This window comes from Panicum virgatum, chromosome 1N (assembly GCF_016808335.1).
Source record: "Panicum virgatum strain AP13 chromosome 1N, P.virgatum_v5, whole genome shotgun sequence".
Lineage (NCBI taxonomy): Eukaryota > Viridiplantae > Streptophyta > Magnoliopsida > Poales > Poaceae > Panicum > Panicum virgatum.
Genome location: NC_053145.1, coordinates 54,236,700 through 54,263,631, shown reverse-complemented (window position 1 = coordinate 54,263,631; position 26,932 = coordinate 54,236,700). Strand labels below are relative to the sequence as shown.

The window sequence follows — 26,932 nt, the reverse complement described above, 5'->3', positions numbered from 1 at the left end:
AACAACATGTGTATCTTTCTACCAAGGTGTTCCATCACATCCTTTCTGGTATGTTTTTTAATGTATTCGTATTCAATGCAATGTTAAAAATATACTCCACAATGATAGTTTGGATATACTTCAGAGTTAATATTTAGTAATTACATTGTCAAATTAAAAACGAATGCACCATAGAACCACTATATGCAAAAGAGTTTGGCATCGGAGGCGGCACGCCCTCTTAATGAAATACGTGCCCAGGCACGTTCGCTAAAGAAAACCGGGGGCGGGACGCAAAATCGTGTGGACTCCAACCGAGGGTTCCTAACAAATATCCCGTAACAAAATATGCAGGCGTCATTGAATTCTTCAGAGATTTCTTCTCCCCGCTCTTCTATATATAGCCCTTGCATCGACGCCATTCTCCTCTACTCCATTCTCCTCTTCCTCCTCTCTAGGCGAATTGGATCGCGCATCCCGTGTTCATTTCGACTTTGAAGCCCTCCATTGCATTAAGGTGTGCATCTTTCGGTTTTCTTTCTTTCCTTTGGTTGTGCGATATTTTTCCTCTGAACTTGATTGGAGTTCATTTATGTTTTGCTTCTGCGAAATTTGTGCACAAAAGCGTAACGACTGAACTTCTGTGGCCCCTTCCTGGGAAACCAGAGATGCTTTCGTTTCAGTTTGTGGGTCTAATTTGGCTCAATTGATTGATGGTTCTCAAGTAGGCCCGCAGAAAAATATGTGAAATGCCGCAAAAATCTCCCAAATCTGAAAATTACGTAAAAATATCTCTTGGTAAGAACTTGTAAGAGGCCCAGAAACAGTTCTTGAATCTATCATTCCGCTAGTGGGAGCTGCTATTGTTCTACTTCTGAATGACTGCATTCACTCCATTCAGAGCATGACCTGTTATTGTTCTACTTCTGAATGACTGCATTCACTCCATTCAGAGCATGACCTGTTCTTTCCTTTAATTTCCCCCCCTTCAAGTCTACTGGTCTAGTGGAGTATTCTTCTTGACCTCTTAAATTAGTCATGAGATAAAGTCATGCTGCACATGTCGTAGCATGGATGTATGCAGTATGAATTTTCATCACGTATAAAGACTTCTGCCCTTCCCAAACGAGTTGTTTTCATTCTTCCGTGCACCTGTTCTCTGTCAAAAGAAATAAATGTCAACGTTCTCACCAAATATTCTGCAAGCAATTCGTGAAACATTTTCTCTCTCTAGAGATTTCCAAGATGACATTTTCTCAAAAAAAGATCCGTAGCATGACGTTCCTGTGCATACATTACATCTTATTGGGACATACAGCTGACGTTCTTATAGTATATGCTTTCTGTCACAACATAATCATAGCGATGCAACTGCTCTTTCAAGGTTGGTAGCATCTGTTAAATTGCGTAGAACACAGTGTTAGGTTTACCTACCATGACTCTAGGTCAGAACACTCATCAAGACATTAATATAGCTATGGGGCCAAGCACACATGGCCTCAGTGATTAGGAGAACATGTCATTATGCTAACTCCGTTCTCTTTTGTCCTAGACTGTGAGTAAAGTCCTCTTTTGTCCTAGACTGTGAGTAAAGTCACTCTTTTGAAATTTCAACCACTCGTACACGTAAATGAAGTCACATAAAACACTTTAGTATTTTCCCATGAACAACACGTTTCATATATCATTATACATTTAAGTTTTAGTGTTGAGTCAAAATGTGTATTATAGGCCAATGTCTCAAACAATAAATAAAGGACAACGGAGCAATGATGTTAATAGTTATGCTAACTTTGCTCACAGGTTTAGTTTTGCAAATACTCAATTTTTCTTTCTTGGACCGTGCAGTGGTGCTTTCTGAATATCGAATCGCGACAGAGTTTGGTTTTTATGGCCATCCCTATGAAGCAATCGGGATTCCTGATATAGATGTTTCCTTGTTCTGAACATGAGAAGGTACGCAACATACCTTAGCCACCTGTTCTTTCTCATATAAGGGATGCACTTTCTCTGACATTATCTTTATTTCTCTGATCAGTTCTCAGGTATTCTGCTGTTGATGAACTGCCTCCACACCTGCAGTGACAAGAAAACGCTGAAGAAGTGGTTTTTCATCGACAAGACAGTAGGCTGAATTCCAGTACAGAGAAAGAAACAACGCTCGACACATTTTTTTCCTTGATTCATCCGTCATCCCCAATGGATATGAGCACCAGCTCACCTGTCATCACCGATCCGGTATCGATAAGCCCCCCACTGTTAGGAAGCTTGACGTCAAACATGATGCCGTTTTCAGTCATGTCCGGAGGCTGCTCCAGTCCCGGCATGAACGTGAGCGCCAGTAGGCGTAAGATCGAAGAGGTCCTTGTCAATGGCCTGTTGGATGCAATGAAATCCTCATCGCCGCGCAAGAAGCACAATCTTGCCTTCGGCCCGGGCGGTTCACCTGACGAAGATCCTGCTTATACTGCATGGATGGTCAGTTACATTATGCAGTTTGAGTGACCTACTTCCTTTTGGCATGGATGCAATCATGCAAAATGTACTAATGGCTGTCTTATTTTGCAGTCAAAATGCCCTTCTGCTCTGACGTCCTTCAAGCAGATAGTAGCCAATGCACATGGAAGGAAGATTGCTGTGTTTTTGGATTACGATGGTACCTTATCGCCTATAGTGGATGATCCCGACAAAGCATTCATGTCCCCCGCGGTAAATCAGAACCCTGTTCCAAGTACTTAATTAGCATTATTTGATCATTGAGCAACTGCTAATACTTTGTCCGAAAACCTACTCCTCAGATGAGAGCTGCTGTGAGAAATGTTGCAAAGTACTTCCCTACAGCAATTGTCAGCGGAAGATCCCGCAAGAAGGTACCGATGATATGTTTGCATATTTTACTGTGCTAGAATCAAATTCCTCATATGCAACTTATATATGACATCTGCTTTTGTTTCTCAATTACGTGCAGGTGTGTGAATTTGTAAAACTGAAGGAACTATGCTATGCCGGAAGTCATGGGATGGACATAGTGACATCTGCACCAGAACACAATACTGAAAAGGTGAGGCCTTCTTGCTCATAGCACTAAATTCTAGCTTTTGCCTATTTTTTATCATTAGCATATAACTCTGCCCCTAATACCTAGTTTTCTTACAATTCCTTGAATTCTACTTGCAGGGCAAAGAAGCCAATCTCTTCCAACCTGCTTTGGAGTTCCTTCCTATGATTGATGAGGTGTGTTTCTTTTATAACTACTGCAGCTAACGAACTGCATTGGCATTGCTTACCTCAAGTGGACAGTAGAAACTTAGCTTAAAAATGATTGCACTATGTCTATTTGATGGGCACTCTATCAAATCTTTGTACTATTACTGAGCCACATTTCTGCAACAGGTTTCCAAATCCCTCTTGGAGGCCACAAGTGGAATTAAAGGTGCGAATGTTGAGAACAACAAGTTCTGTGTATCTGTACATTACCGCAACGTAGCAGAGAAGGTGAAATTTTGCACCTCAAACTTTTTGAGCTCTTGCCTCTTTTCTTGCTAGCAAATTTACCTGACAGTTTTATGCGATTGTTTTCAGGACTGGAAAGTGGTTGCACGACTCGTAAACGAAGTCTTGGAGGCCTTTCCTCGTCTCAAAGTAACCAATGGACGAATGGTAGGAGGCTAGACTATTCTACTAGGGACTGTCACAAATCTTGATCATTCTTCCAAGATCTAATGCAAATCTTCCACAATTCTTCAGGTTTTAGAGGTTCGTCCAGTGATCGACTGGGACAAGGGAAAGGCCGTCGAGTTCCTGCTTCAATCGCTCGGCTTAAACGATTCTGAAAATGTGATTCCCATCTACATCGGAGATGATCGAACAGACGAAGACGCATTCAAGGTTGCTACATCTTCTGAACGAACCTCTGCAGTTGTGCATCTCTCTCATGCCAGAGGCGTCTAAACTCTGAACCCTCTGTCTCGCCTCAGGTACTTCGAGAGCGAAACTGTGGATACGGGATACTAGTTTCCCAGGTGCCCAAGGACACTGAAGCCTTCTACTCGCTGAGAGACCCATCTGAAGTAATTTCCTCGTGATCTCTTCAGTTTTTCTTCTTCTTTGGTTTCGTTCAACCTAGTCTGGTGATTCTAATCTTCCTTTGCTTTGTCACACAGGTGATGGCGTTCCTCAATTCCTTGGTGAGATGGAAGAAGCACTCACTGTGACGAAACCGAAAAATACGATTGGTTGATCCAGAAGTCGTGAAAATAACTGTAGTTCGTGCTGGCGGCAATTTTGTAGAGTTGGACACAACGGGTGGCTCATTCTTTCATGTCTATCATTGTTTTCTTTTGTTTGGTTCGTGCTCTGCTCTTTGCCACTGAGAAATGATCAGTGGTTGCCTCGCCCTCTTGCAACTGTTATTTGTAAGCAAGAGGGGCCTCTTTTCCTTTTCAGACTGGTGAATAAAACTGAGACGCTTAACTTGTTACCTTGCCTTCTCCCTGCATTTGCATCTGCCAGTGGCTTCCATTTGTTCACAAGGACAGGTCACGTGGTATCGCCGTGCGTGCGTGTCTGGACTCAGAAGCATCACGCATCGCGCATTTGATTTGAGCGTCGGATGCTGATGGTCGCTGCTGTCAAACGGTAGTTGTTCCATAGGCCATGCCAAGCACCCAGCTAAAAAAGGGTAATTCACAGACCACAAGCGACGAAAGACGAAAAAAAAACTAAATAGAGTTGTCGGGTACCATGATTAGGGCACTTTAACCAGGGGACTAAAATCACCCTAAAACGCAAACACATGTTAGGCAACCGGACACACGAAGACATACAGCCTCCTTCCAATCCGGAAGAAAGGAAAGAACTCAAAGAAGCCCAATACGCGGCCCACGTACACAGTGCAGCCCATCCGCACCCCCTCGAACCCGCGGGGCGATCTCCGCCTCGCTCGAGGGCTCCCCGCCGAGACCCTCGATCGCGCCCTGCGTCTTTGCCTCGCTCGAGGGTAGCGAGCCTACCCGCGAGGGAGCGGATCGTCTCCGCCTCGCTCGAGGGTAGCGAGCCTACCCTCGAGAGAGCAGACCGACTCCGCCTCGCACGAGGCCACCCCTCGACGGAAAGGACAAACGGTCATTCCGCTCGCCCGCCCGCCGTACGGAGGCATTAAAAGCCAATCACTCCTCCACAGCGCCCGGGTCAGATGGCGTCAGGCAGCCACTCCACGCAGTGGTTGTGACCAGAGTCCCGTCCGCCAACTCCGGTCACTGCTCCGCCATTCTAGACGCTGTGGCGACACTGTGGGAACCTGCGACGCAGTGCAAGACGTGCTCGGCACTGCTCCAGCCACTGTACTGCCAACTCCCCATACCTCCTTCAAACTTTCCCTTCCGCGGAGCCCTCGAATGGCATGGGCATGACCCTCGGAAGTGGCTCCGGCCTTGACCAAGACAAGACCCTGGCCTGTAGGATCCTCGGAACGTCGCCACGCCACGCCTGGAGGATGGTACCCCCTACATCAACGACCACGCCGCCCGCTGGAGCTACAAAGACACCGGCGCGATCTCCGCCAGGCCAAGGACGACTGCCATGCCAGACGCCATACCATGCAGTGTACTTTCTATAGTGCTCGACCACTGCACCCGCGCGATTCGGGGAGAAGACGACGACTTCCACGATCTCCTGTGCATGTACACCGCACCTCCTTGCGTCTATAAAAGGAGGAGGTGGGCTTTATCTTGGGGGACCGGAGGATTCACACGCACGTAACTCGCAGAACACGCACACCCGCTCCCCAGAACACGATATTGGCATTCGCCTCAATCAACCCCTCCTCTAGTAGAGACATGGGAGCTTCCCTCCCTCTCTCGCCTCGCTTGTACCCCCTACTACAAGCACCCCTGGTGCAAGACAGTACAGTGCTCTCGCACACCCCTTTGCTGGACGTACGGCCCCGTGGTCGAAATCAGGATAAACTCGTGCGTGACTGTGTTGCCTCTTGCATCAACCATCTGGGACGAGGAACACGCATCATCATCACTAGTTGGTGCCCGACCCCCGGGTCAGGACACCGACAGTTGACGCGCCAGGTAGGGGATGCTGCGTGACATTTCTTTTTTGTTCACATTTGATCTCCAGGGATGGCGAGCAGATCCAACCCATTTCCCATGGGCGCCTCGGATCCGCTCCCAGTGGGATACGTGATTTGGTTCGTGAGTCTTGAGTTCAGGACAACCGGTAACGGTTACCTCATGGAGCTCCTCTCGCCCAGACACAACCCCGACGCTCCGACTTCACCAGCCCGGCGCAACAGGCGCTCGGGCCAGCGCTCGCGACAAGCGCACATGGAGCGGCGCAGGGCGGCACGCCTCAACTCCCCCACGTGGGTTGAGGTTGGCATGTCGCAGCTCAGCGTCGCGGTCGACGGAGCCACCACTTCATCATCACATGCCCCGGCGTCATCTACGCCGGCATCATCATCGACTGCAGCCCCTTTCCTTTCGGAATGCACAACGCTGCCACCTATGCATCTTCATCCAGCACCAACTTCACCGAGTACGAGGATCTGCCGGGTCATCACCTCCTCTCGATCCGCAACCTCATCGCGTCATCTTCTGACGACTCCTACCCCGAGATGGCGGGCTCGATCGCCGACGACATCAGCTTCTTCATGGACAACTTCACGGTCGAGGAGGCCGAGGACTACTTCGGGGTCCGCGACCTCAACGCTTTCCGCTCGTTCCAGCTCGCGGCGGCTTACTGCCTCACCTGCTCCGAGGACTCTAGCGAGGGGGATTACGATCCCACTCGGAAATGCTTCATGGTCCAGCTCGCGGACGGGCGAATCGGCGACGCTCCGGACAATGACGGGAACGGCGGGACAGACGCGCAGGCAAACCAGCCAGTGGTGCCTGTCGCGACCCCTTCTTCATCGTCAAGCTCGGCGGCACGGCAGGCGCAGCTGGCGTAACTCAAGGATATTCAAGCCAGGCTCGACGAGCAGCACCGGCAGACGCAGGAGCTGCGCACTGCGCTCGAGCAGTAGCGCACCGCGCATGGCACGCAGGCCCGGGCGGCGGGGCGCGTCGCCCCGGAACGGATCCTAGCTGACAACGACGACAGACCACCGGAACTGAAGACGTCCAGCGAGAAACTCGTCGCTGCGGCCTACCTACTCCAAGCGATGCCCGAGCCATCTACGACTTCGGGTCGCAATCTACGCTACGAGGCACAGGTGCTCATCGAGCAGGCTGCCGTGCAGCAGGCCGAGAGCTCTGCGTCTCACATGCGCTCGACAGTCCCGAAGACCGGAGGTGCAGCGCACCAGGGCCGCAAGGCCTCGGCGCACTCTCCCCCGGGAGCAAAGGGCAAGGCAGCCGCAGCAGACGGGGCGAAGGCACCCTCGGTGCACGACCTCATCGGAAGGACTCACGCAAGGGAGCGACTCCACGACACGCGCGGACACGTCGGCGACGGCGACGCCCACAACATCATCAATGGCAGGAAGTACACCCCACGACGGGTTGGCCGCTTCGACCCCGAACAGGACAGGGGCGAGTCACCGGAGCCTCCAGGCACCCGTGTGATCAGCCGGGAGATTCGTACCGCTCCCTTTCCCCCGCGCTTTCGACAGCCCACCACCCTCGTTAAATACTCGGGCGAGACCGATCCTGCGGTCTGGCTCAATGACTACCGCCTAGCATGCCAGCTGGGCAGTGCGACGGACGACGCGGTCATCATCTGCAACCTCCCCCTTCACCTCGCTGAAGCCACGTGAACGTGGCTCGAGCACTTGCCCACGGACCAGATCCACGACTGGGCCGTCCTAGTCAAGATCTTCGTGGGCAACTTCCAGGGCTCTTACGTGCGCCCTGGGAACTTCTGGGACATCAAAGGGTGTTGGCAGAAGCCTAATGAGTCCCTGCGCGACTACGTGCGGAGCTTCTCCAAGCAATGCACCGAGCTCCCCAGCGTCACCCACGTCGAGGTCATCAACGCCTTCCTCGAAGGCACGACGTGCAGGAACCTGGTGCACGAACTTGCGCGAAGCCGTCCCGCCAGTACCAACGACCTGTTCGATGCCGCCACCAACTACGCCGCCGGCGAGGAGGCAGTTGGTGCCATCTTTGATGACAAGGCGAACAAGCGTAAGGAAGATGTGCCCGCAGAGGGCGGCAGCGCCAAGACTAACGCCCCCGCCACGAAGCAAAAGCGGGGGAAGAAAGGAAAGAAGCCGGCCCCACCAAACCAGCGCGGGTTGGGACAAGCGGAGGACTCCGACGAAGCCTTCGTCACTGCCCCGGACCACAAAGGACCTCGAGGCCCCCCTCGAGGCGGTGGCGGCCTGTTCGACGATATGCTCAAGAAGCCGTGCCCTTACCACAAGGGCACGGTTAGCCACACCCTCGAGCAGTGCGAGATACTCCGGAAGTACTACAACCGCGTTGCGCATCGCGACGAGGACAAGAAGAAGGATGCTGGCGACAAAGGTGGAGACGACGAGTTCCCCCCGGTGGAGAACGCCTTCTTCATCTTCGGAGGACCGACGATGAACATGACCTCTCGGCAACGCAAGCGTGAGCACCGGGAAGTCTTCTCCGTCACCAAGGCCACGCCATCCTACCTCGACTGGTTGGAGGACACCATTTCCTTCAGCCACGAGGACCACCCCGACTACGTCCCACACCCGGGACGGTACCCACTTGTTATCGACCCCATCATGGGCAACACTCGATTCTCCAAGGTGCTCATGGATGGAGGCAGCAGGTTCAACATCATGTACGTCCACACCTTGGAGCTCATGGGGATCGGATTGAATAAGCTCCGCCCCAGCAATCGCCATTCCATGGCGTTGCGTCGGGGAAGCGAGTTCAACTCCTCGGCCAGATCGACCTACCCATCTGCTTCGGCACGGCAGCCAACTTTCGCAAGGAAGTGCTCACCTTCTAAGTGGTGGGGTTTCGGGGAGCCTACCACGCCATCCTTGGCCATCCCTGCTATGCCAAGTTCATGGCCATCCCCAACTACACCTACCTCAAGCTGAAGATGCCGGGTCCAAAGGGTGTCATCACCGTCGGCTCCTCGTTCGAGCACGCCTACGAGTGCGACGTCGAGTGCGTCGAGCATGCAGAGGCTCAAGCGGAGGACGAGGCCCTCGCAGCCACCCTCGACAAGATGGCAAGCGAGGCCTTGGACTCCACGCACCGGCACGCGAGCAACTTCGAACCTGCCGAAGGTATCAAGAAGGTGCCCCTCAACTCGAATCACCCTAATGGCAAGCAGAGCCACAGGCTTTACCCCATTCTTCCTTGTCTATGGCGCCGAGGCCATGCTCCCCACGGACTTGGAGTAAGGGTCACCGAGACTCAAGGCATATCAAGAGAAGTAGAACCAGCAAGTCCGCGAGGACTCGCTGGATCAAGTGGACGAGGCTCGAGACGTGGCACTCCTATACTCTGCGCGTTATCAGCAGTCCCTACGAAGATACCAAGCGCAGAGAGTTCGACGCCGAGACCTCAACAAGGGCGACCTGGTGCTGAGGCTTAGACAGGATAACAGGGGACGCCACAAGCTCTCACCACCATGGGAAGGCCCATATATCATCGTCGAGGTGCTCAAGCCCGGCACATACAAGCTGGCGAACGAAAACAGCGAAGTCTTCACCAATGCTTGGAACATACAGCAGCTACGTCACTTCTATCCTTAGAGTTCCAAGCTATTTGTACATCGTTTGTACTCGTATTTACGATTTCCTGAAACAATAAAGGAGTACGTTTTACTTATTTATTTTTTGGGAACTTTCCGGACCCTCCGGGGCTCGGATACACACGAAGACTGAGGTACGCCTGGCTTTACCCTCAGCAAAGCCAAGCCTCCCTCGGGGGCTACTACGGGGGGAACCCCCGAACATCCCCAAAAATCGCCAACGTTTTCTCGAAAAATTTTTGTATATAAGTTTCTCGTATACTTAGAAAGCTAGATGCAAGGCGCAAACGACTAAGGAAAGGGATCGGCCGAGCCGTGGGACCGCATACGCCTCCGGGATACGGCATCCCCACTCACCTCCCTACGCCTAAGTCATTTGTGAATGCGAACTTCCTCGCTGAAAGCTATCTAAGACGCGTACGAGAACATGGAAGTTAAGTAGGAAAAAAACGAAGGCTCGAACGCACAAGGCCTTGATGGGCCACATTGTCGATTTACAATAGCGGATTTCTTAATCTAAAAGTACGATTACGATAAAAATACTAACTTATTTACATGGGCTCCGAGGCCCAGACCTTCTACATGTTATCATCCCCCTTGCGGGTCTTCAACGGCATCGAATTCAGCTATGGGGGGATGTCAGCTTCAAGCTTCCCGGCCAGGATGGTGGCGAGCCCCTCGACGGTGGCGTCGGCGTCGTTCATGATGGCCGACGTAGTGTCCGGGCTGGCATTGGTAGGGACGACGTACCCCGACGACACCCTCTGGAGGTCCATAATGTAGTGTGTCGTGGCCATGGCAAGGGCTCGTAGGACACCGAGGCGGAAGGTGCTCTTGGCGTGCTTGGCGATCCGGCCACCTAGCGCTCGCAGGCGGCTGATCACCGAGCTACCAAACACGGCGCCGTCCCCCTCGAGCTCCTGGCACACGCTCACAGCGGTCCGCTCCAGTTCAGCGTATTCAGCCTGCACCGCCATGAGCGCAGTGTTGACAGCCTCCTTCGCCGCTGCCTCGTCCGCCACTTTCTGCCTCAGCTCTGATCAGAGGAACCAAGATAAGCTGCGATAAATTAGAATCAAACAACAGCGAAATCTCGAGTACTTACCTGCGATTGACCTTTGCGCCTCTTCCTGCTGGATCCGTGCGGCGTCCTGGTGCGTGGACAGGGAGTCCTCCTCCTCCTTGAGGGTGGTCTCGGTGTTACGCACTGCCGTTTCCTTCTCCTCGAGGGCTTTGCTCTTCTCCTCGAGGGTCCCGGTCAGCGTAGCGACGGTCGTCTTCTCGCGCTGGAGCTCGGCCTTCTTGCCTTGGAGCTTGGCCTCCTTGCGCTGGAGCTCGGCCTCCTTCTGCTCGAGCGCCGTCCTAGCTCGCTGCAGCTCGGCAGTCTGCGCCTCGGCTTCTTGGGCCTTTTGCTCCGCCGTGGCCCTCTGGGCGTCGCGCTCGCTGACGGTCCGCGTCAGCTCCTCCTCTAGCATGCACTGGCGCGCTCCCAGACTGGTCAACTAGGTGTTGGCGTCGATATTCCGGAGCACCAAATCAGCGTTGTACTGCCCAAGCCAGCGCATTTGGGAGTACAGCCGGGTAAGCTCAGTGCTCTTTTTGCGTGAAATGTCCCTTAGCCGCTGCAAGTGGAAGAGCGTGAGTAAAGTATATGAAAACAAAACCGAACACGAGCAATTGCAGGGGAAAGGCGGTTACGTTGCTGATATGGAAATCCATCGTTCTATGGAGCTCCAAGGCGCGGTCGAGGCGGTCCTGAATCAAGAGCCGACCTCGAACTGCGCCTTCCAGATGGCTTCCTCCTCCTGCTCGCTGCGGAGAAATTCCAAGGGGACCCCGGATTGGATAATTGCCCCATGACGGGGCCCCTCGGACGTCCCCGCGCTAAGTACCTCCTCGGAGGCCGACGCGAACTCGGCTATCCGGTCGGCGGCGCTGGCCGCAGTAGCAGGATTGATGTCCCTCGAGTCCCCGAACTCCTCGCTGCTCTCCGGCAGCTGCACCACCGGCACCACATTCTCCGGCGTCGTCTGCGCCGTCGCCGCTGCAACAGCACCCTCGTCCCCGTCCCTTGCTGGCTCCGGGACGCAGGTTTCCTCCATTGCCGGCGCCCTTGGCGCCGGCTCCTCCTCCGTGAAACTCTCGACCCCAGCCCTCGGGGGCTCGAGGACGAGGGTCTCCACCTCTCTTTGGCTGACGGGGCGCTCCTGTGCGCCCCCACCAGTTTTTCTCCTGCAATCGGCTGGCCGGAGCTATCTGCGTCGCCCCGACCGGCCTCGATTTCGACGTCCGGCCGGGTGCGTCATTTGCGCCACCCTAGCAGACCTCCCCCTCGGTGTCAGCCTGAGTGGTGTTACAACGCCGCTCTGGCCGACGTCGCCCCCACTCTTCGGCGCTCGAGTCTAGTGGGCCTTCTGAGCCCCTCGGGCCATCGCCTCCGCCACTATGTTCACTATGGGCAGGGGCTACGGCGCCGTGTGCGGCGTTGCGCGCGCCCCGGTCTTAAGGGCCTTGGTCGGCGCAAGTTGGGCCGCATCCCTGGTGATTGCCTCGGAGCTGGGTAGTCGGGGAAGAAACGCTGAAGTCAGCAGGATTGGAGGATCGATTAAACGAATGCGAAGGATAAAATCAAGATCACTTATGCTGACCGGGCGCTCATGCTGCGCTTGCCCGAGCCGCTCCTCCGGGCCCGCGGCACGCTGACGCCTCCCGATGACTGGCCCGAGGGCGCCACCCTCAGGTCGGTTTGGCGCCTCGAGGCCGTCTGCGTGGGCGTCTCCGCACTCGCCGCGGACCCACCACCGCCTGTCGACACCGCGGGCACGGGTGTCCCCCTACCCGTCGCCGGCGGGGGCGACCTCTACCCCATCACGGGTGTGGACGATCTCCTGCCTGCTGCCGGCGTGGGCAACCTTCGTCCCACCGCCGACGTGGGCGACGTTCGCTCTGTCCTCGCGAGGGGCGGATCCACCAACGACCCTGATGTGAGCCTCGCCTCACCCAGCGTCACTGGCACATCTAGTCGCCAGCCCCTCGATAAACCGGCGGGGAACCCGCGCCTGTCGCTGCCTCGTCGTCCTCCGAGAAGTTGAGCTCGGCGTCAAAGGAGTCCTCCTCCTCGATGGACTCGGGCGTGGCGGGCCGCGGCTTTCCCTCCGCGTGTGCAATCTTGCACGCCTTCTCGTGCTTTTCCTTCCTCTTCCTCTTCCTGGCGGCGGCCGCCTCTGCCGCATCCTTCTGCTTCTTCATCGCCTCTCCGTGCAGGCAGTTGACTTCGCGTTCCTCCGGGACCGAGGGCATCGAGGTGTAGCCCTTGCGGCTCACCCCCTGCAAATGCAACCAAGTCAGAATCAAGGAGTGGGGAGAGGAGTAGCACAAATCAACAACGAATTGAAATTTGAACTCACCACATAAAGGTACCCCGTCTCGGGGCGCACCTTGATCTCCCAGAGATCGTCTGGTGTGTCAGGGAACTCCGCCACTGCATTTTTCGCCCTCCGGGCAGCGATATCCCGGGGAAGCAGCACGTACGACGTCCTCGAGCCCGCGCATGGGGCCTCGGGGGTGAGGTCAAAAATTGGCAGGCTCCTCTTCGTGAGAGGAATCACCCTCTGCCGATGAAAGTTTGCGATGACGGCCGCCGCCGTCAACCCCTTCCTCGCCAGATGCCGCAACGCGTTGGTGAGCACCTCGAGCCTGGCCTGATGCGGTGGGGGCGATACACCCCAGTCCCACTTCTCCTTGTTGGTGAACGCCGGGAGCCGATTGCCGAAGTTGCGCAGGTAAAACCACCCTCGGGTCCACCCGGCGTTGTTCGTCGTCATCCTATTGGGGATGTACAAATTCTTCCGAGTTGGGCGCAAGTGGAGAATCAGACCGCCGGCGCGGGCGAACCTCTTCGGTTGGCCCCACACGTTCTCGATGTAGAGCTCGCCGCGGAACAAATGGATCCACAGATCCCAGTGCGCCTCGATCCCCAGGTAACCCTCACAGAGGGCGACGAAGACCGCCGCCTGCGAGATGGAGTTGGGGCCGCAATTGTGCAACTCCACTCCGTAGTAGTTGCACAGCGCTCGCATGAATCTGCCGACGAGGTCACCGAATCCCCGCTCGTGGAGCTGCACGAGGCTCACGACGTAGCCGTCGGGGGGATTCGGCTCGGTCTCCTCCGGCCGCGGGGGGATCCACGCCGGACGCTCCGAGTTGATGTTGACCGACAGCAGCCTGTCGGCGACCAGCTGCTCCAAGACCGCCGCGGTGGTAGTGGACCTCCCCCACGACAACGGCTTCTGGACATCCGACATCACTTCGAACTGCCGGGGAACGCGAGGAAGCAAGCTCTACGAGGGCTAAGGTGCGCTCTCGCTCTCTCCTTCTTCCTCCTCTCGCTCTCGTCTCTGGGCTCAGGATGCAGGGGATGCGGAGAAGGCAGGGGAGACGAAGGCAAAGTGGCCAGCTAGGCCCCACGACCGCGGAGTCCCCCACGCGCGCAATTAACAATAATTACGGCGCGGTGACCAATGAGCGCAGCGCGACTGTAGCACTGTTCCATCCGTCAGCCGCCGCCCACGCCTCTTCGCCTACCCGAGGCAGCCGCCTGAAAAGGCGCGGCCCGCACCGCGCTACACGTACTAGGCCACATAGCCCACGACTAGTGGGAGACTGGCGCGCTCAACCGGCGACTCCGCGCTGTTTAGTGAACCGTTATGGAATATCCCCCCCGGGGATTCCTTACCGTCGAAGGAAATCGATTTCGAGGCCTTACTGATCAGTGGTTCGAAGCCTGGCCCGTCGAGGGTTCGACAGGCGCACCAGATCACCAGAGTCAGGGACTACATGGATGTGCCATACAAGCTACCCTTGAACGCGGAGTTCGAGACATCCTACGCAGTGTTCAAGGCCAGTCGAGGGTGCCTAGCAGGAGGGTCCCATCGAGGGAGAGCATCGAGCCCTCAGACCCCATCGAATGGGTACGAGCCCCGCCTAACGAACCCTTGTGATTGCTTTATGCGACGTGTCCACAGACCACGAGCCGACCCTTATCGAACGGGGCACGGACGTCCACTTGAACCACCCGATAACAGCTCACCGAAGCAGCCATAGCTCGCGGCCCGGGCATGGGTAGCATGGTGCGCTTCACCCCTCCTCCCTGCGGAAGGGCGACGAGGGTCGTAATAAAAGTCGAGGGTCCCCTGAACGCCTTCACGCAGGCCAGGGCTCGGGGGCTCCTCGCACACCGCGGCTCAGACCGCACCCTCGAGTGGATCGACAAACGTCGATTGTGAAGCTCCACGTGTTTAGCCAAAATCCCCACTTTTAACGCGCGCCTGCCAGATGGTTCGACGGGACTCCGAGTCGCTGCGCCAGCACGAAAAATGCCGAGGCTGGCTGAAAGGAACGCCGATGCCTACTGAAAAGGAAGCTGGGAAGTCTCCCTCAGCAAAGCAACTAAACAGGGCGACGTTTATAGTCCTTGGATGAGTGCAAACACTCCTCCAAGGCCTCGGGGGCTACACCCGTGGGTCCGCTGACATTCAAGCACCAAAATCCTATGCAGGCCTGCTCGAACGCCTTCAGCAGCACGACGGCGACATGCCCAGCGGCGGCACCATAGTGCTCGAGGTGACTATGATCTGCATAGGCAACTCGGAGTGGCCACTTCACTGCTTCTCCAGCGACGAACCCGATCCAAGGTCAGACTCCTCTAACAATGTTCCTCGGAGTGCCATTGCGCCCCCGCCGCGCAAACCAAGACCACCACGGTCAGTACCCGAGTCACACCCTCGAAGGGTTAAGCCTCTGCAGGGCTGATGCTCACCTTTACACCCTTGGTCATCCTCTTCGCGAAGAAGTAGGAGACTTCATTGCTCTTTGCAAATAAAGATTACAAAGAGTTATCGGCTCGAAGCCGTCGAAAAGTACAAACGCATTGCCACCTGCGTGGCAATTTTCCCTGTCTTGGGGAGAAGCGAGCGCCGATGAAGAGCACCGAGTTCGTGGCCGACATTACGACCAGCCTGCTCAGGATTGCGAGGAGCAACCCCTAGACCGCACGGGTCCGGAGGGATACCCTTCTCGCAAGCTTTCTTCTAGCTTCTCATCCACCGAAGACCTTGCGGGGGGCCAAGCTGGCGGACATCACCCTCTACACCACCTCCCCGAGAACGACATTGTCGCCAAGAGGGACGATGCGAAGAACGGCCGCCAAACCTGGCGCCGACGCCATGGTCAGGTGTCTCAACGCCCCTTCAGGCTGAGAGACATAGCAGAAGCAGGACCCCACAGGCCCAATGTTCTTCTGCTAATCCCACTGAAACTGAGGGATGGTGAGCACGCCCTCTCCAGCTTTTCCCCGCCGCTCGCAAGTATTCTTCTAGCCTCAAAGCCTAAAGAAGCCAGGCCACCCCGTCTGGGGGCCGGCCGTGAAAGGCAAAGGAAAATATTACTAGAATTAGGCGAAGCTAGAAGTAAGAGCAGGAAAGTAGGAAAGAAAAGGGAGTCCCACGACCCCTATTTATAGCTGCGTCAGGCGCCAAGCTTTAAGCCTATCGCAGGGGGAAGGCTTGGACCGCCTGTGACGGCGCGGCACCCCACGAGCGAAAGATGCCCTCAGTTACCGTGCCGAGACGTGACCGGACAAGGCAAAGCCGAGCCCCTGGACGCTGAGCAGCGCAGCATTGGCGCTGGCCGACTGCCCTCGAGCGGCGCATCGCAAGGCAACCAGGGAAAGCAAGGCTGAGACCCTGCACGCGGGATAGCGCGGCATTAGCACCGGCAACAGAGCAGCAGGCGCCATCATGACCCTGGCCTGCTCAGCACGCTGACGCATCTCGTCACCAAAACAAAACAAGAAGGGGCGCACGCCTCAGAGTACTTTTTCTGCAGGCGCACTACCCCGACCAGCGAGTTGTCACGTCCACCAGGCAAGCGCCCGGACGCGCCCGGCGGGAAGGCAACGCCGATCGATCACATCAAGGGGTAAAATTGCCAAATACATTTTGGCCGAATCCCCTGACTCGACCAAAGGCTTGGGGGCTACTGTCGGGTACCATGATTAGGGGCACCCTAACCAGGGGACTAAAATCGCCCTAAAAACGCAAACACATGTTAGGCAATCAGGCCCACGAAGGCCTACAGTCTCCTTCCAATCTGGAAGAAAGGAAAGAACTCAAAGAAACCCAATACGCGGTCCACGCACACAGTGCGGCCCATCCGCACCCCCTCGAACCCGCGAGGCGATCTCCGCCTCGCTCGAGGGCTCCCCATCGAGACCCTCGACCGCGCCCCTCCTCCTCGCTCGAGGGTAGCGAGCCTACCCTCGGGGGAGCGGATCGTCTCCGCCTCGCTCGAGAGTAGCGAGCCTGCCCTCGAGAGAGCAGACCGACTCCGCCTCGCTCGAGGCCACCCCTCGACGGAAAGGATAAACTGCCCTTTTGCTAGCCCGCCCGCCGTACAGAGGCATTACAAGCCAACCGCTCCTCCACAGCGCACGGGTCAGATGGCGTCAGGCAGCCACTCCGCGCAGTGGCTGTGACCAGAGTCCCGTCCGCCAACTCCGGTCACTGCTCCGCCATTCCGGACGCTGTGGCGACACTGTGGAAACCTGCGACGCAGTGCAAGACGTGCTCGGCACTGCTCCAGCCACTGTACTGCCAACTCCCCATACCTCCTTCAAACTTTCCCTTCCGCGGAGCCCTCGAATGGCATGGGCACGACCCTCGGAAGTGGCTCCGGCCTTGACCAGGACAAGACCCTGGCTTGCAGGATCCTCGGAACGTCACCACACCACGCCTGGAGGATGGTACCCCCTACAGCAACGACCACGCCGCCCGCTGGAGCTACAAAGACACCGGCGCGATCTCCGCCAGGCCAAGGACCACTATCATGCCAGACGCCATACCCCGCAGTGTACTTTCTACAGTGCTCGACCACTGCACCCGCGCGATTCGGGGAGAAGTCGACGACTTCCACGATCTCCTGTGCATGTACACCGCCCCTCCTTGCGTCTATAAAAGGAGGAGGCAGGCTTTATCTTGGGGGACCGGAGGATTCACACGCACGTAACTCGCAGAACACGCACACCCGCTCCCCAGAACACGATATTGGCATTCGCCTCAATCAACCCCTCCTCTAGTAGAGACCTGGGAGCTTCCCTTCCTCTCTCGTCTCGCTGGTACCCCTACTACAAGCACCCCCGGTGCAAGACAGTACAGTGCTCTCGCACACCTCTTTGCTGGACGTACGGCCCCGCGGCCGGAACCAGGATAAACCCGTGTGTGACTTTGTTGCCTCTTGCATCAACCATCTGGGACGAGGAATACGTAGCATCATCACTAGTTGGTGCCCGACCCCGGGTGAGGACACCCACAAGAGTTTTGTTGCGAAATGATTCAGAGTTTTTCTTTATATATTTTGAATCGAAATTGATTCGGAGTTGGACGCGCTCAGGACTGTGCCCCTGCAGTTTGGCCCGGATTAAGTATCCATCCATATCCGCCGTTGGATCAGTTGCTATCTACTCCACGGATCACGATCCGACGGCGAGCGTTCCCTGTCCTTGCCTGCCGACCAGAAAAGGAATCGATCGAGCCGGCTGCCGGCCGTCTTCTCTTCCTCGATTCCTTCCAGTCTATCACGCGTGCCCAAACCCCATCATCCCAACCCAATTCCCACACGCCAGCTGCCGCGGCCCCAAATCTAGTAGCACGGCCGCCGCGGCTTCTGAGGCGGCAAGCGGCGCTTCCGGCGATGGCCTCCTCCAACCCCAGCTCGGCCGCCGCCACGGCCGCTGACGGGGGCGACGACCTCGATCAGCTCCTCGACAGCGCGCTCGATGACTTCACCAGCCTCGATCTCTCCGCCTCCGCCGCTCCCAAAAGGTGCGGCCTCTGGTCCTTCTCCTCGGAGTCGATAGCTGCTTCCGCTAGGTGCTCGAGCGAATCGCTGACCCGAAGTCTGTCTCCCTGTGCAGCAGCAGCAGCGAGGCCTCCGCGTCGGCGTCGGGATCGGGTGCCAAGGCGCCGGTGCTGGGGCTGGGGTCTGGCCTGCCAGACCCCAAGGCCCCGAAGCGGCGCGGGGCGAAGCCGCCGCCGCCGCCCAGGGGCGAGTGCGCGAAGGAGGCGCTCGAGAAGCTCACGCGCGAGACGCGGGAGGCGGTGCGCGGGCTCGAGACGGCCACCGCGGGTGTCCCGTCGCTGGACGACGAGGCCATGATGGAGGAGTTCGTCAAGCAGTTCGAGGAGTTCGCAGGGGCGCAGGTACCACCATCGCCTTAACCTCCCTGTTGAATTGAAAGTTGTAAGGTACCTACTGCTCAATTGCAGGCACAATCGCTGCATAGTTGTTTCGTTCAGGATAATATCCTGTAGTTTGTTTATTACTTGATACAAAAAGCGCATTGATACTACTGAACCATTGGATATTTCACTGAAAGGTATTGTTATACTAGTTTTGATGTTTGAACATAGATAATTTATTGACTCAAGGTGCTCATTTGCCCGCATTGAAGTTTTCCTATGTTGACGTCGTATTTATGAATTGAAGTTTTGGTATGCATGGAAGTTAGGTTGGGCGTTACTGCTGTCTGGTATGCAGAGATGTATTTAGGATTTTAGGTGTCTTATAATACTTTTTACTTTATACCCATGAAGGAAAAGAGGGTTTTGTTTCTGAGCAGAATAAGCTGTAGGTTTCTTATAAGACTCTTTACTTTGTCAGGATTTTGATAAATTGGGGAGTGATTGTGATGGGCAAATGAATTTGTTAGCTGCACATCGGCAATTTGATATTCATTTCCTGATAGTTAGCCTTGATCCTATGTGTAATGTATTCAATAGATTGTTGTATTTAACATGCATGAGTGTTGCTGAGACGTTTTAAGAAAGCACAATTTAGAAAAGTATGTAACGTTATAAGTGTGATGTTCTTTTTCCTGCTGAATGTACTGTTCACATGGAATCTAAAATGCTCTCGTGATACAGTAATTTCCTAGCAGTCAGCATGAGCGGTTCAGACAAAAAAACTCCAGTTTCTGTTACTTATTGTACTGCAGGGACTGCATTTGATTTTATTGAACTATTAGACATTCACTTATTTTTATCTCATGCTACTGTTTGAAGTTAAACCATAATTAATTTACAGAACAATAATTTCGCATGAACATATATTTTATGGTCCTGGTTCCTGAAAACCACATTTTCCTTGATTAGTTGGCCATTGTGACTGATCCCAGATTTCCTGGTCATAATGTTTCCTAGAACCCCACCCCAATTTAGTTAAAGCTCATTGGCCACCCCAATTGATACGCTTCGCTTGTCGATCCATTCTGTTGACCAGGTTGTGACTTTATGTAATTCTTTGACCATAAAACACTGTGATTAAGTTCCACTAGCCAAAAGACTGGAGTTTTTCTTCAAGTATTAGTATGAAACCCTGTGGTTTACTCAATAATTTTATTTTATCCAACAGGATATGGACTCTATTGTTCAAACAATGATGCAGCAACTTTTGTCCAAGGAAATTCTTCATGAGCCTATGAAAGACATTGTGGAAAAATATCCAAAATGGCTGGAGGATAACAAAGACAAAATAAGCAAAGAAGAATATGAGCGTTACAACAATCAGCTCGAACTCATGGTGAAGCTTATTGAGGTCTATGAAAATGATCCTGAGAACATGACTAAGATTTTTGACATCATGCAAAACATGCAAGAATGTGGTCAGCCCCCCAGTGATCTTGTTCAAGATATTGTACCTGATCTGGACCTGAGCAAGTTGGGACAGCTGTGAGTTTTTTATATCTTTCTAGTAAACCATTCTTCCTTTAATTTCCATATGCATGTTCATGCCAATCAAAGTCTATAATCAAAAGGCTTCTAGGATATTTTTTTGTTTTAAAACATGGCCAAGCCTGCATTTTCTGGATAAATCTTGAATTTTGTGTCCAATAATTTTCCAACAACATGCTGGTTTGTCTAAGCAAAAATACTATCCCTGAGTTTTCTCTAGATATATTCATGCCTCTCAGTTTTTTTATTACTGAAGAAGTGGATGAGACTGAGAGAAAAAAAAACAAATAGTTTGAAATATTATAACGACCTGTCGTTAAAAAGAATCTTATGAAGAATTCAATGTTGCTCTGATATTCACTGAAATATAATTTGACTTTCTTTTTATCCTTTATTATCCTTAGTAGGTGGTAATTCTTTGTCATCTGCCTTTGCAAATATGAAATATCATGTATAACTACTAGCATTGCCCTGTAGTGACAAATTGGGCCATATGAGCAAATTCTGTAGCTACTAGAAAGCTGGGTGATGCAAACAAAATGGCATGTCTGGATTATTGTAGTTGAACATAGATTTCACTTTAATGTGTTCGAAAAAGAAAGAAACTGTCTTCTCCAGTTTACTTTTTTGAAAATGAGAATAGCTGCCTTATAGATTATGTTGCCATTTTCCCATCACTTGGTGGTTATATGTTTTTGGCCATTGCTTTTAAATATGAAATATTCTTCTGCTATTTCGTGATTGTACCAATGCCCAATTAGTGGTGGTGGTGGTGGTGACTTGCAATATGAACAAGTCATGTAGCACATGGCAAGTTGAATATTGGTGGTTCAGACGATTGTAGTTGAGCATCAATTTTGCCTTGATGTTTGAAAGAGCAGTAAACTATTTTATCATTTACACAGTAACATTTGAAAAGTAGAGCAGCTGTCTTGTAGGTTAGGTGGCCATTCACAAAGTAAGATTTTAGTGTTTTTAGATAATTTTTAGCTTAGCTTGAATTTCGTCTGTGTTGTATTCTACTTACAATTTGCTTTCTGATGCACTACATTCATAGAGCAGATGGTTTGCCTTATGGTATCATATTCATTCTTTCTTTTAAAAAAAAATCTGATCTGATTCATTCCTGCATAAGATATATGGTATACATTGGATTTGCGTTGCATGTCTGACTGTTTAGGTTTCCACTGTATTACAGGTCTCCTGAGATGCTTGAATCAGCACCAAATTGTTGTGTAATGTGATGGATGAAGAATTCCATGGAGTTCTTTTTTTTTTTACATCTACGAGCCCCCTTTTGGCTTCTGTAGCTTGAAGATAATTTTCATCTGGATAATGTGTAAAGCCTCACAGTTGTATAATGATTTAAATGTTCTTCATGATTCTTAAGTGGAAGCTATATTCTTTCCCGTCGATGTACTGTAATACCCCTTCCGCGCCTACCAAGTTAAAATTTGTTGATAGACATGTTTTGAATTTTACTTATATGCCCCTCTGTGCGCCTACCCAAGTTTGCTGCGCGCATGCTTCGCATGGAACCAAAAGCCAGCAATAGCGTACGCACTGTGCTGTGCGTAAAAGCAAGCACAGCACAGGACATGGCATCCCTAGCCATCCCCGCGAGATGGAGCTCGGCGTGCGGCTTGGTAGCTGCCAGCCGCCTCCCAACACCAGCCAACCGCCGCCTCCAGCGATCAGCTTCGGAGCCTGGCCGCGCTCCAGCCACCTCGTCGTCCTCCGTGCCCGGGCGTGTCCGCGTCGTCCCCGCCGCGCCAGGGCTCCGCGGGTCGCTGCCCCGGACTCCCGCCCCCTCGAGACCATCTGCGCCAACAGCACCGGTCAGGGCACTAAGTTGAGGTCCTCCCCTGTTCCCAGCCGTGTACTCGTGCGTGCGTTGTTCTGTGTTGCGTTCTTGGGATGGGATGGAAGAACATTAATGCGATGCGTACACAGTACAGGGGGGACCAGTTCTTCCCGGTGGAGATGACGGTCCGCGACTGCGAGCTTGACCACTACGGGGTCGTCAACAATGCTGTGTACGCGGACTACATCGAAAAAGGTAAACCGTAAATGGTAGGGACGACGACTGCATGATAGATGGTGTTGGTGCATAAACTTTGAGCTTGATGGTACTGACGACTGTCCCGTCAGCTCGGGAAGAGTTGGCTTCCAGCCTTGGCATCAGCTCATGCTCGATCGCGAGCACAGGCAACGCCATGGCACTCTCCGACCTGAGGCAGCTCGTCCTGGAGGCAACGGCCACCGTGGTGTGCCTGAACAAGGACTACCGCCCGACGCGCGTGTTCCCGGAGGTGGCGTCCAAGCTGCGGCGTTTCTTCTCGTCCTAGCTACGATACGTACGTACCAAGGACTGATGCCAACAAGCCGACCGACGTCGTCGTATTAGATATACGTGGACACGTGATCGATCGTACTTGTGTACATAAGTACGTGCTCTGGAGTCTGGACGAGGGATCCCCTGTGTATAGTAGAAGCCTGGACTGGAAAGGCTCTGTTTGATGGGAGTCATCATAAGAGATCACCCCAGCAAAAGAACCGTCACTGTCTGTCCGTCTTCTGTGCATCTCTGGCCATAGGCGGAGCCAGCAGTCGAAACCATCTATGTCAGCTCTATATCACAGTGTTGTCAGCTCCACACAGTGCAAAACAGTGATTCCTCACTGGTTTTTCACAAAATCATCGATGTCAGCTGACATCAATGAATATGTGTAGCTCCGCCTCTGTCTCTGGCAGCAAAAGATCACGAAACCCCAAAGCCTGAAATGCATGGGCGATGCGCGATCGATTTAGCAGCGAATTCCCTCTTCTGAGATCATTGCAGGGGGCACGGGTTTGGGGACAGGCCGGGCGAAACGCTGCTTAACTGAAGCCGCTACTGTCTCAGCTCTCAATCGTCGTCGAGTCACCAGCAGACGGTTCGTTTCCCAACACTAGACGGAGCGCCTCAACCGTATCTCCATCAGTAGCGGTGGATTTCTCATGGGCGGAAAACGTACGCGAGATGCCCGCGCGCGGCGTGCCCTTAATTCGTTGGTGTCAGCTCAGCTGCCTCCAAACGCCAGTCAACCACCAACAGACCTCGCCTCAGAAACGCAGCTCCCGTCTGCCTGGCTCCTGCGCGCTCCTATCCACCGGGCACCGGGCGGGCTCTGCCTCATTGTTTTACGGCCCAAGAAGCTGTCGGAGCAATCCAAGCGATTTTTTATTTTTTTTATTTTTTATTTTCGTTTTTTATAAAAATATATTTTCGATTTGGAAATTTATAGAAATATACCCGGCCGCCCCGCTGTCGGGCGGCCGGGACTTGGCTGCCCGGCAGCGGGGCGGCAGGGGCATTTTTGAAAAAAAATTCGCGGAAAAAATTACGCCCAGGTCTCTGGGGGCCGGTCGCCCGGCAGCGGGGCGGCCGGCCCTGGCCGCCCGGCTGCAGGACGACCGGCTCTCCCACCCTTATATAAGGGTTGGCTGGTCCCCCCACCCCTCATTTGCTTTACAAATAGATAATGTTGTAATTATTTTTATTGAAACAGTAGATTAGCAATCAAATTAATTATTGTTAGAAGTGATTAGTGGTACATTTAGGTGCAGTTACTTATAATGATTAGCATTGATACAGTACATTTAGTGTTAGATTAAGTATTAGAAAGTACTAGAAAATTGTTAGAGAAATATTAGAAAGTCTTAAAAATTGGAAGATAATATTAAATTTTTTTAGAAAATATTAGAAAATTGTAGAAAGTATTTTGTTGAAACAATAATTTAGAAATCAGTTTAATTATTATTAGGAGTGATTAGTGGTACATTTAGGTGTAGTTACTGATAATGATTAGCGTTGATATAGTATATTAGCAATATGATTGCTCACTTGTGATTGTCAAGGCTCAACACCATGGCATCCTCAGGATCCACCTACATTCCATAAGAGGTGGGGGGACCAGCCAACCCTTATATAAGGGTGGGAGAGCCGGCCGCCCTGCAGCCGTGCGGCCAGGGCCGCTCCCGGCTGCCGGGCGACCGCCCCCCAGGGATCGGGGCGCAATTTTCTCCGCGAATTTTTTTTCCAGAAATGCCCCTGTCGCCCCGCTACCGGGCGGCCAGGTCCCGGGCGCCCAGCAGCGGGGCGGCCGGGGTATATTCCTGTAAATTTCCAAATCGAAAATGTATTTTTGTAAAAAAATGAAAAAAAAAACCGCGCAATCCAATGGCCCGTTGGCACAGATGGGCCGCGATCCTAGTCCGGCCCATTGTTCGTCCGGCTGTCGCAATGGTACAGCCCGGCTCAGCCCGAACGTACGGCCATGCTCAGCCCGAACGTACGGCCCGCTACGAAATTGGCTACCCTCAGGCGGAGCCGATGAAGTTTGATCCGGCCCGGCCGGGATTTTTTTCATTTTTGTATTTAAAAAAAATTAAAATTTCAAAAATATATGGCGGTTTCGAAAAATTTCAAAACTATACCCCTGTCGCCCCTTGCCTGGGCGACAGGGGGCCTGTCGCCCTCTTGCTGGGCGACAGGACCTAAATGTAAAAAAAAATTACATTTAGGTCCTGGCACCCGGGACGCATTAAACAGCGAACTTGTAAAATCGATATAAAATCGTAGAAAAATCGGAAAAATACAAACTCAACTAAGGTAAATGCACTAAATCAAGAAAATAGTTCTTGTACCTAGAAAAATTTGAAATAATTCATTTGGTCTAGTTGTGCTTATCTAAAATTTACCAAACTTTTTTTGTAGCTCTTAGTAAATAAAATAATGGTACTGTAAAAGTTATGGCTTCTAAAACTCAGTATAGCAGTATGGATAAATAACTCATTTAAACTAGACATATTGCAAGATTTAATTTAAAAACTTATTCTAGAAATGTTTTCTGGGCCTACCAATTTTGTACAAGCCTATTCTTAACATATGCAACACTCTGGCCAAAGATGACATGCATCCAAAGGATGAATCTTGAGATTTAAATAAGATTTAAATAAAAGTGCATTAAACTAGTATTTAAAATAGAGCAAGATACATTGATCAAATGAAAAACTTTATATAACAAAAGTTGTAGATCTTGTTTCATAGAATCCAGAACAGTTGAGTTTGTATTTTTCCGATTTTTCTACGATTTTATATCTATTTTACAAGTTCGCTGTTTAATGCGTCCCGGGCGCCAGGACCTAAATGTAAATTTTTTTTTACATTTAGGTCCTGTCGCCCAGCCAGAGGGCGACAGGCCCCCTGTCGCCCAGGCAAGGGGCGACAGGGGTATAGTTTTGAAATTTTTCGAAACCGCCATATATTTTTGAAATTTTAATTTTTTTTAAATACAAAAATGAAAAAAATCCGCCCGGCCGGATAGAGAGTTGGCAAACACGATCGATTCGCCGCGTCGGAAGGCTGTCCTGCCAAATATCCGTGCTGCCAGTCTTGGCCCTTCTCAGAACGTTTCCTTTTAATAAGCGTTAAAAAAAGAACGTTTCCTTTTTTTCCTTTAAAAAAAAGAACGTTTCCTTCCTTTTTTCATACAGATACAGAGTAAAGAAAAAAAAAGATTACGGCGAAAATGAAAGAAATCGTCGGTCCTTCCGAAGCTCGATTGACGGCTGCTACAAGAAAAACGCCTAATCGAAGCCGTCGCTGGAAAGGCCTCTGGTATTCTACTCTGATATTCTACTCCGATAGATCTTCACAGGCTAGCTGGAGTGTGATCGAGATGATCCGGCCCAGCAGAAAAGACGAAGAGCCTCATCCTTACATACATTATATTCGAGTCTTGTAACTGACGATTGGCTGCCACAGCTGGACAATCCATAGATCATAGATGCAAATAGCATCTCTTCTGTCCTGTACTTTTTTTTATAAAATTAAACACACCGACCGATCCGCGCGCCTCGGCCTCGTGCTGACCGGAGCTCGCCGGGGAAGGGAAGACTGGCACCGCGCGGCGCAATGGAGTTCTGCGCGCAGCAGCGTTTCAATCCGCCGCCGCCTCCGAACACCAAACAACCGCCGGTGAGCGCCGGAGCGGCGAGGGCGGCTTGGCCTCGCTCCGGCCACCACCCCTACACCGCTGGTCGCCTCGGCCGGTCTTCACGCCCAAGACGGGCGCTGCAGGTCGCTGCCACCACGAATGTTTGTCCCTCCGAAGTCGTCCGCATGAAGAACGGCATCCAGGACACGAAATTACCAAGGTTATATTGCCGCATTATATACGCTCCCTGCAGGGCACTCAACTGGGAATTCAGCAACAGTGTACATGCATGTACGTGTCTTACTTTTTGATGATCTCTTTGGTGCCAACTATAGGGCGGGCAAATTTTTCGAGCTGGAGATGACGGTCCGCGACTGCGAGCTCGACAAGTACGGCCACGGGGTCGGTAAGCAATGCCGTATATGCTGCTTACATCGAAACAGGTATGCTTCCATCGACCAACAGCACGTATAAGGATCGATAGGCGGA

General features: G+C 52.6%; 3 protein-coding genes across 5 annotated transcripts; all 3 read left to right on the top strand.

Moving 5' to 3' along the window:
• Nucleotides 1-340: 340 nt before the first annotated feature.
• On the top strand, nucleotides 341-4,459 carry LOC120656705 (probable trehalose-phosphate phosphatase 1). Its single transcript, XM_039934893.1, has 12 exons — nucleotides 341-496; nucleotides 1,828-1,935; nucleotides 2,018-2,457; nucleotides 2,548-2,688; nucleotides 2,778-2,849; nucleotides 2,948-3,040; nucleotides 3,157-3,213; nucleotides 3,373-3,474; nucleotides 3,562-3,639; nucleotides 3,727-3,867; nucleotides 3,957-4,049; nucleotides 4,143-4,459. Exons 3-12 carry the CDS (start codon nucleotides 2,179-2,181, stop codon nucleotides 4,191-4,193), a joined length of 1,107 nt encoding a protein of 368 aa, XP_039790827.1. The 5' UTR covers nucleotides 341-496; nucleotides 1,828-1,935; nucleotides 2,018-2,178; the 3' UTR covers nucleotides 4,194-4,459.
• A 13,823-nt stretch (nucleotides 4,460-18,282) lies between these two features.
• On the top strand, nucleotides 18,283-21,908 carry LOC120656702 (peroxisome biogenesis protein 19-1-like). 3 transcript variants are annotated; one of them, XM_039934890.1, is made up of 4 exons: nucleotides 18,283-18,554; nucleotides 18,647-18,932; nucleotides 20,143-20,459; nucleotides 21,661-21,877. In XM_039934890.1, the coding sequence occupies exons 1-4, from the start codon at nucleotides 18,424-18,426 to the stop codon at nucleotides 21,704-21,706; spliced, it is 780 nt and encodes a 259-aa protein (XP_039790824.1). In that variant the 5' UTR covers nucleotides 18,283-18,423; the 3' UTR covers nucleotides 21,707-21,877. The 3 variants fall into 3 exon arrangements, with proteins under 3 accessions (XP_039790824.1, XP_039790823.1, XP_039790825.1); XM_039934889.1 differs by having other exon boundaries at nucleotides 18,302-18,554; nucleotides 18,644-18,932; nucleotides 21,661-21,908; XM_039934891.1 differs by having other exon boundaries at nucleotides 18,302-18,554; nucleotides 18,650-18,932.
• A 56-nt stretch (nucleotides 21,909-21,964) lies between these two features.
• On the top strand, nucleotides 21,965-23,018 carry LOC120656704 (acyl-acyl carrier protein thioesterase ATL4, chloroplastic-like). The gene is made up of 3 exons (XM_039934892.1): nucleotides 21,965-22,319; nucleotides 22,421-22,521; nucleotides 22,614-23,018. The coding sequence occupies exons 1-3, from the start codon at nucleotides 22,087-22,089 to the stop codon at nucleotides 22,808-22,810; spliced, it is 531 nt and encodes a 176-aa protein (XP_039790826.1). The 5' UTR covers nucleotides 21,965-22,086; the 3' UTR covers nucleotides 22,811-23,018.
• The last annotated feature ends 3,914 nt before the right edge of the window (nucleotides 23,019-26,932 follow it).

Coding starts and splice junctions, on each gene's coding strand:
- LOC120656705 (XM_039934893.1), top strand. CDS start 2,179: ATGGATATGAGCACCAGCTCACCTGTCATCACCGATCCGGTATCGATA. Junction 3,640..3,726: donor AAGTAACCAATGGACGAATG/GTAGGAGGCTAG, acceptor ACAATTCTTCAG/GTTTTAGAGGTTCGTCCAGT. Junction 3,868..3,956: donor CAGACGAAGACGCATTCAAG/GTTGCTACATCT, acceptor GTCTCGCCTCAG/GTACTTCGAGAGCGAAACTG.
- LOC120656702 (XM_039934889.1), top strand. CDS start 18,424: ATGGCCTCCTCCAACCCCAGCTCGGCCGCCGCCACGGCCGCTGACGGG. Junction 18,555..18,643: donor GCCTCCGCCGCTCCCAAAAG/GTGCGGCCTCTG, acceptor TGTCTCCCTGTG/CAGCAGCAGCAGCGAGGCCT. Junction 20,460..21,660: donor CTGAGCAAGTTGGGACAGCT/GTGAGTTTTTTA, acceptor ACTGTATTACAG/GTCTCCTGAGATGCTTGAAT.
- LOC120656704 (XM_039934892.1), top strand. CDS start 22,087: ATGGAGCTCGGCGTGCGGCTTGGTAGCTGCCAGCCGCCTCCCAACACC. Junction 22,320..22,420: donor GGTCAGGGCACTAAGTTGAG/GTCCTCCCCTGT, acceptor TACACAGTACAG/GGGGGACCAGTTCTTCCCGG. Junction 22,522..22,613: donor CGCGGACTACATCGAAAAAG/GTAAACCGTAAA, acceptor CTGTCCCGTCAG/CTCGGGAAGAGTTGGCTTCC.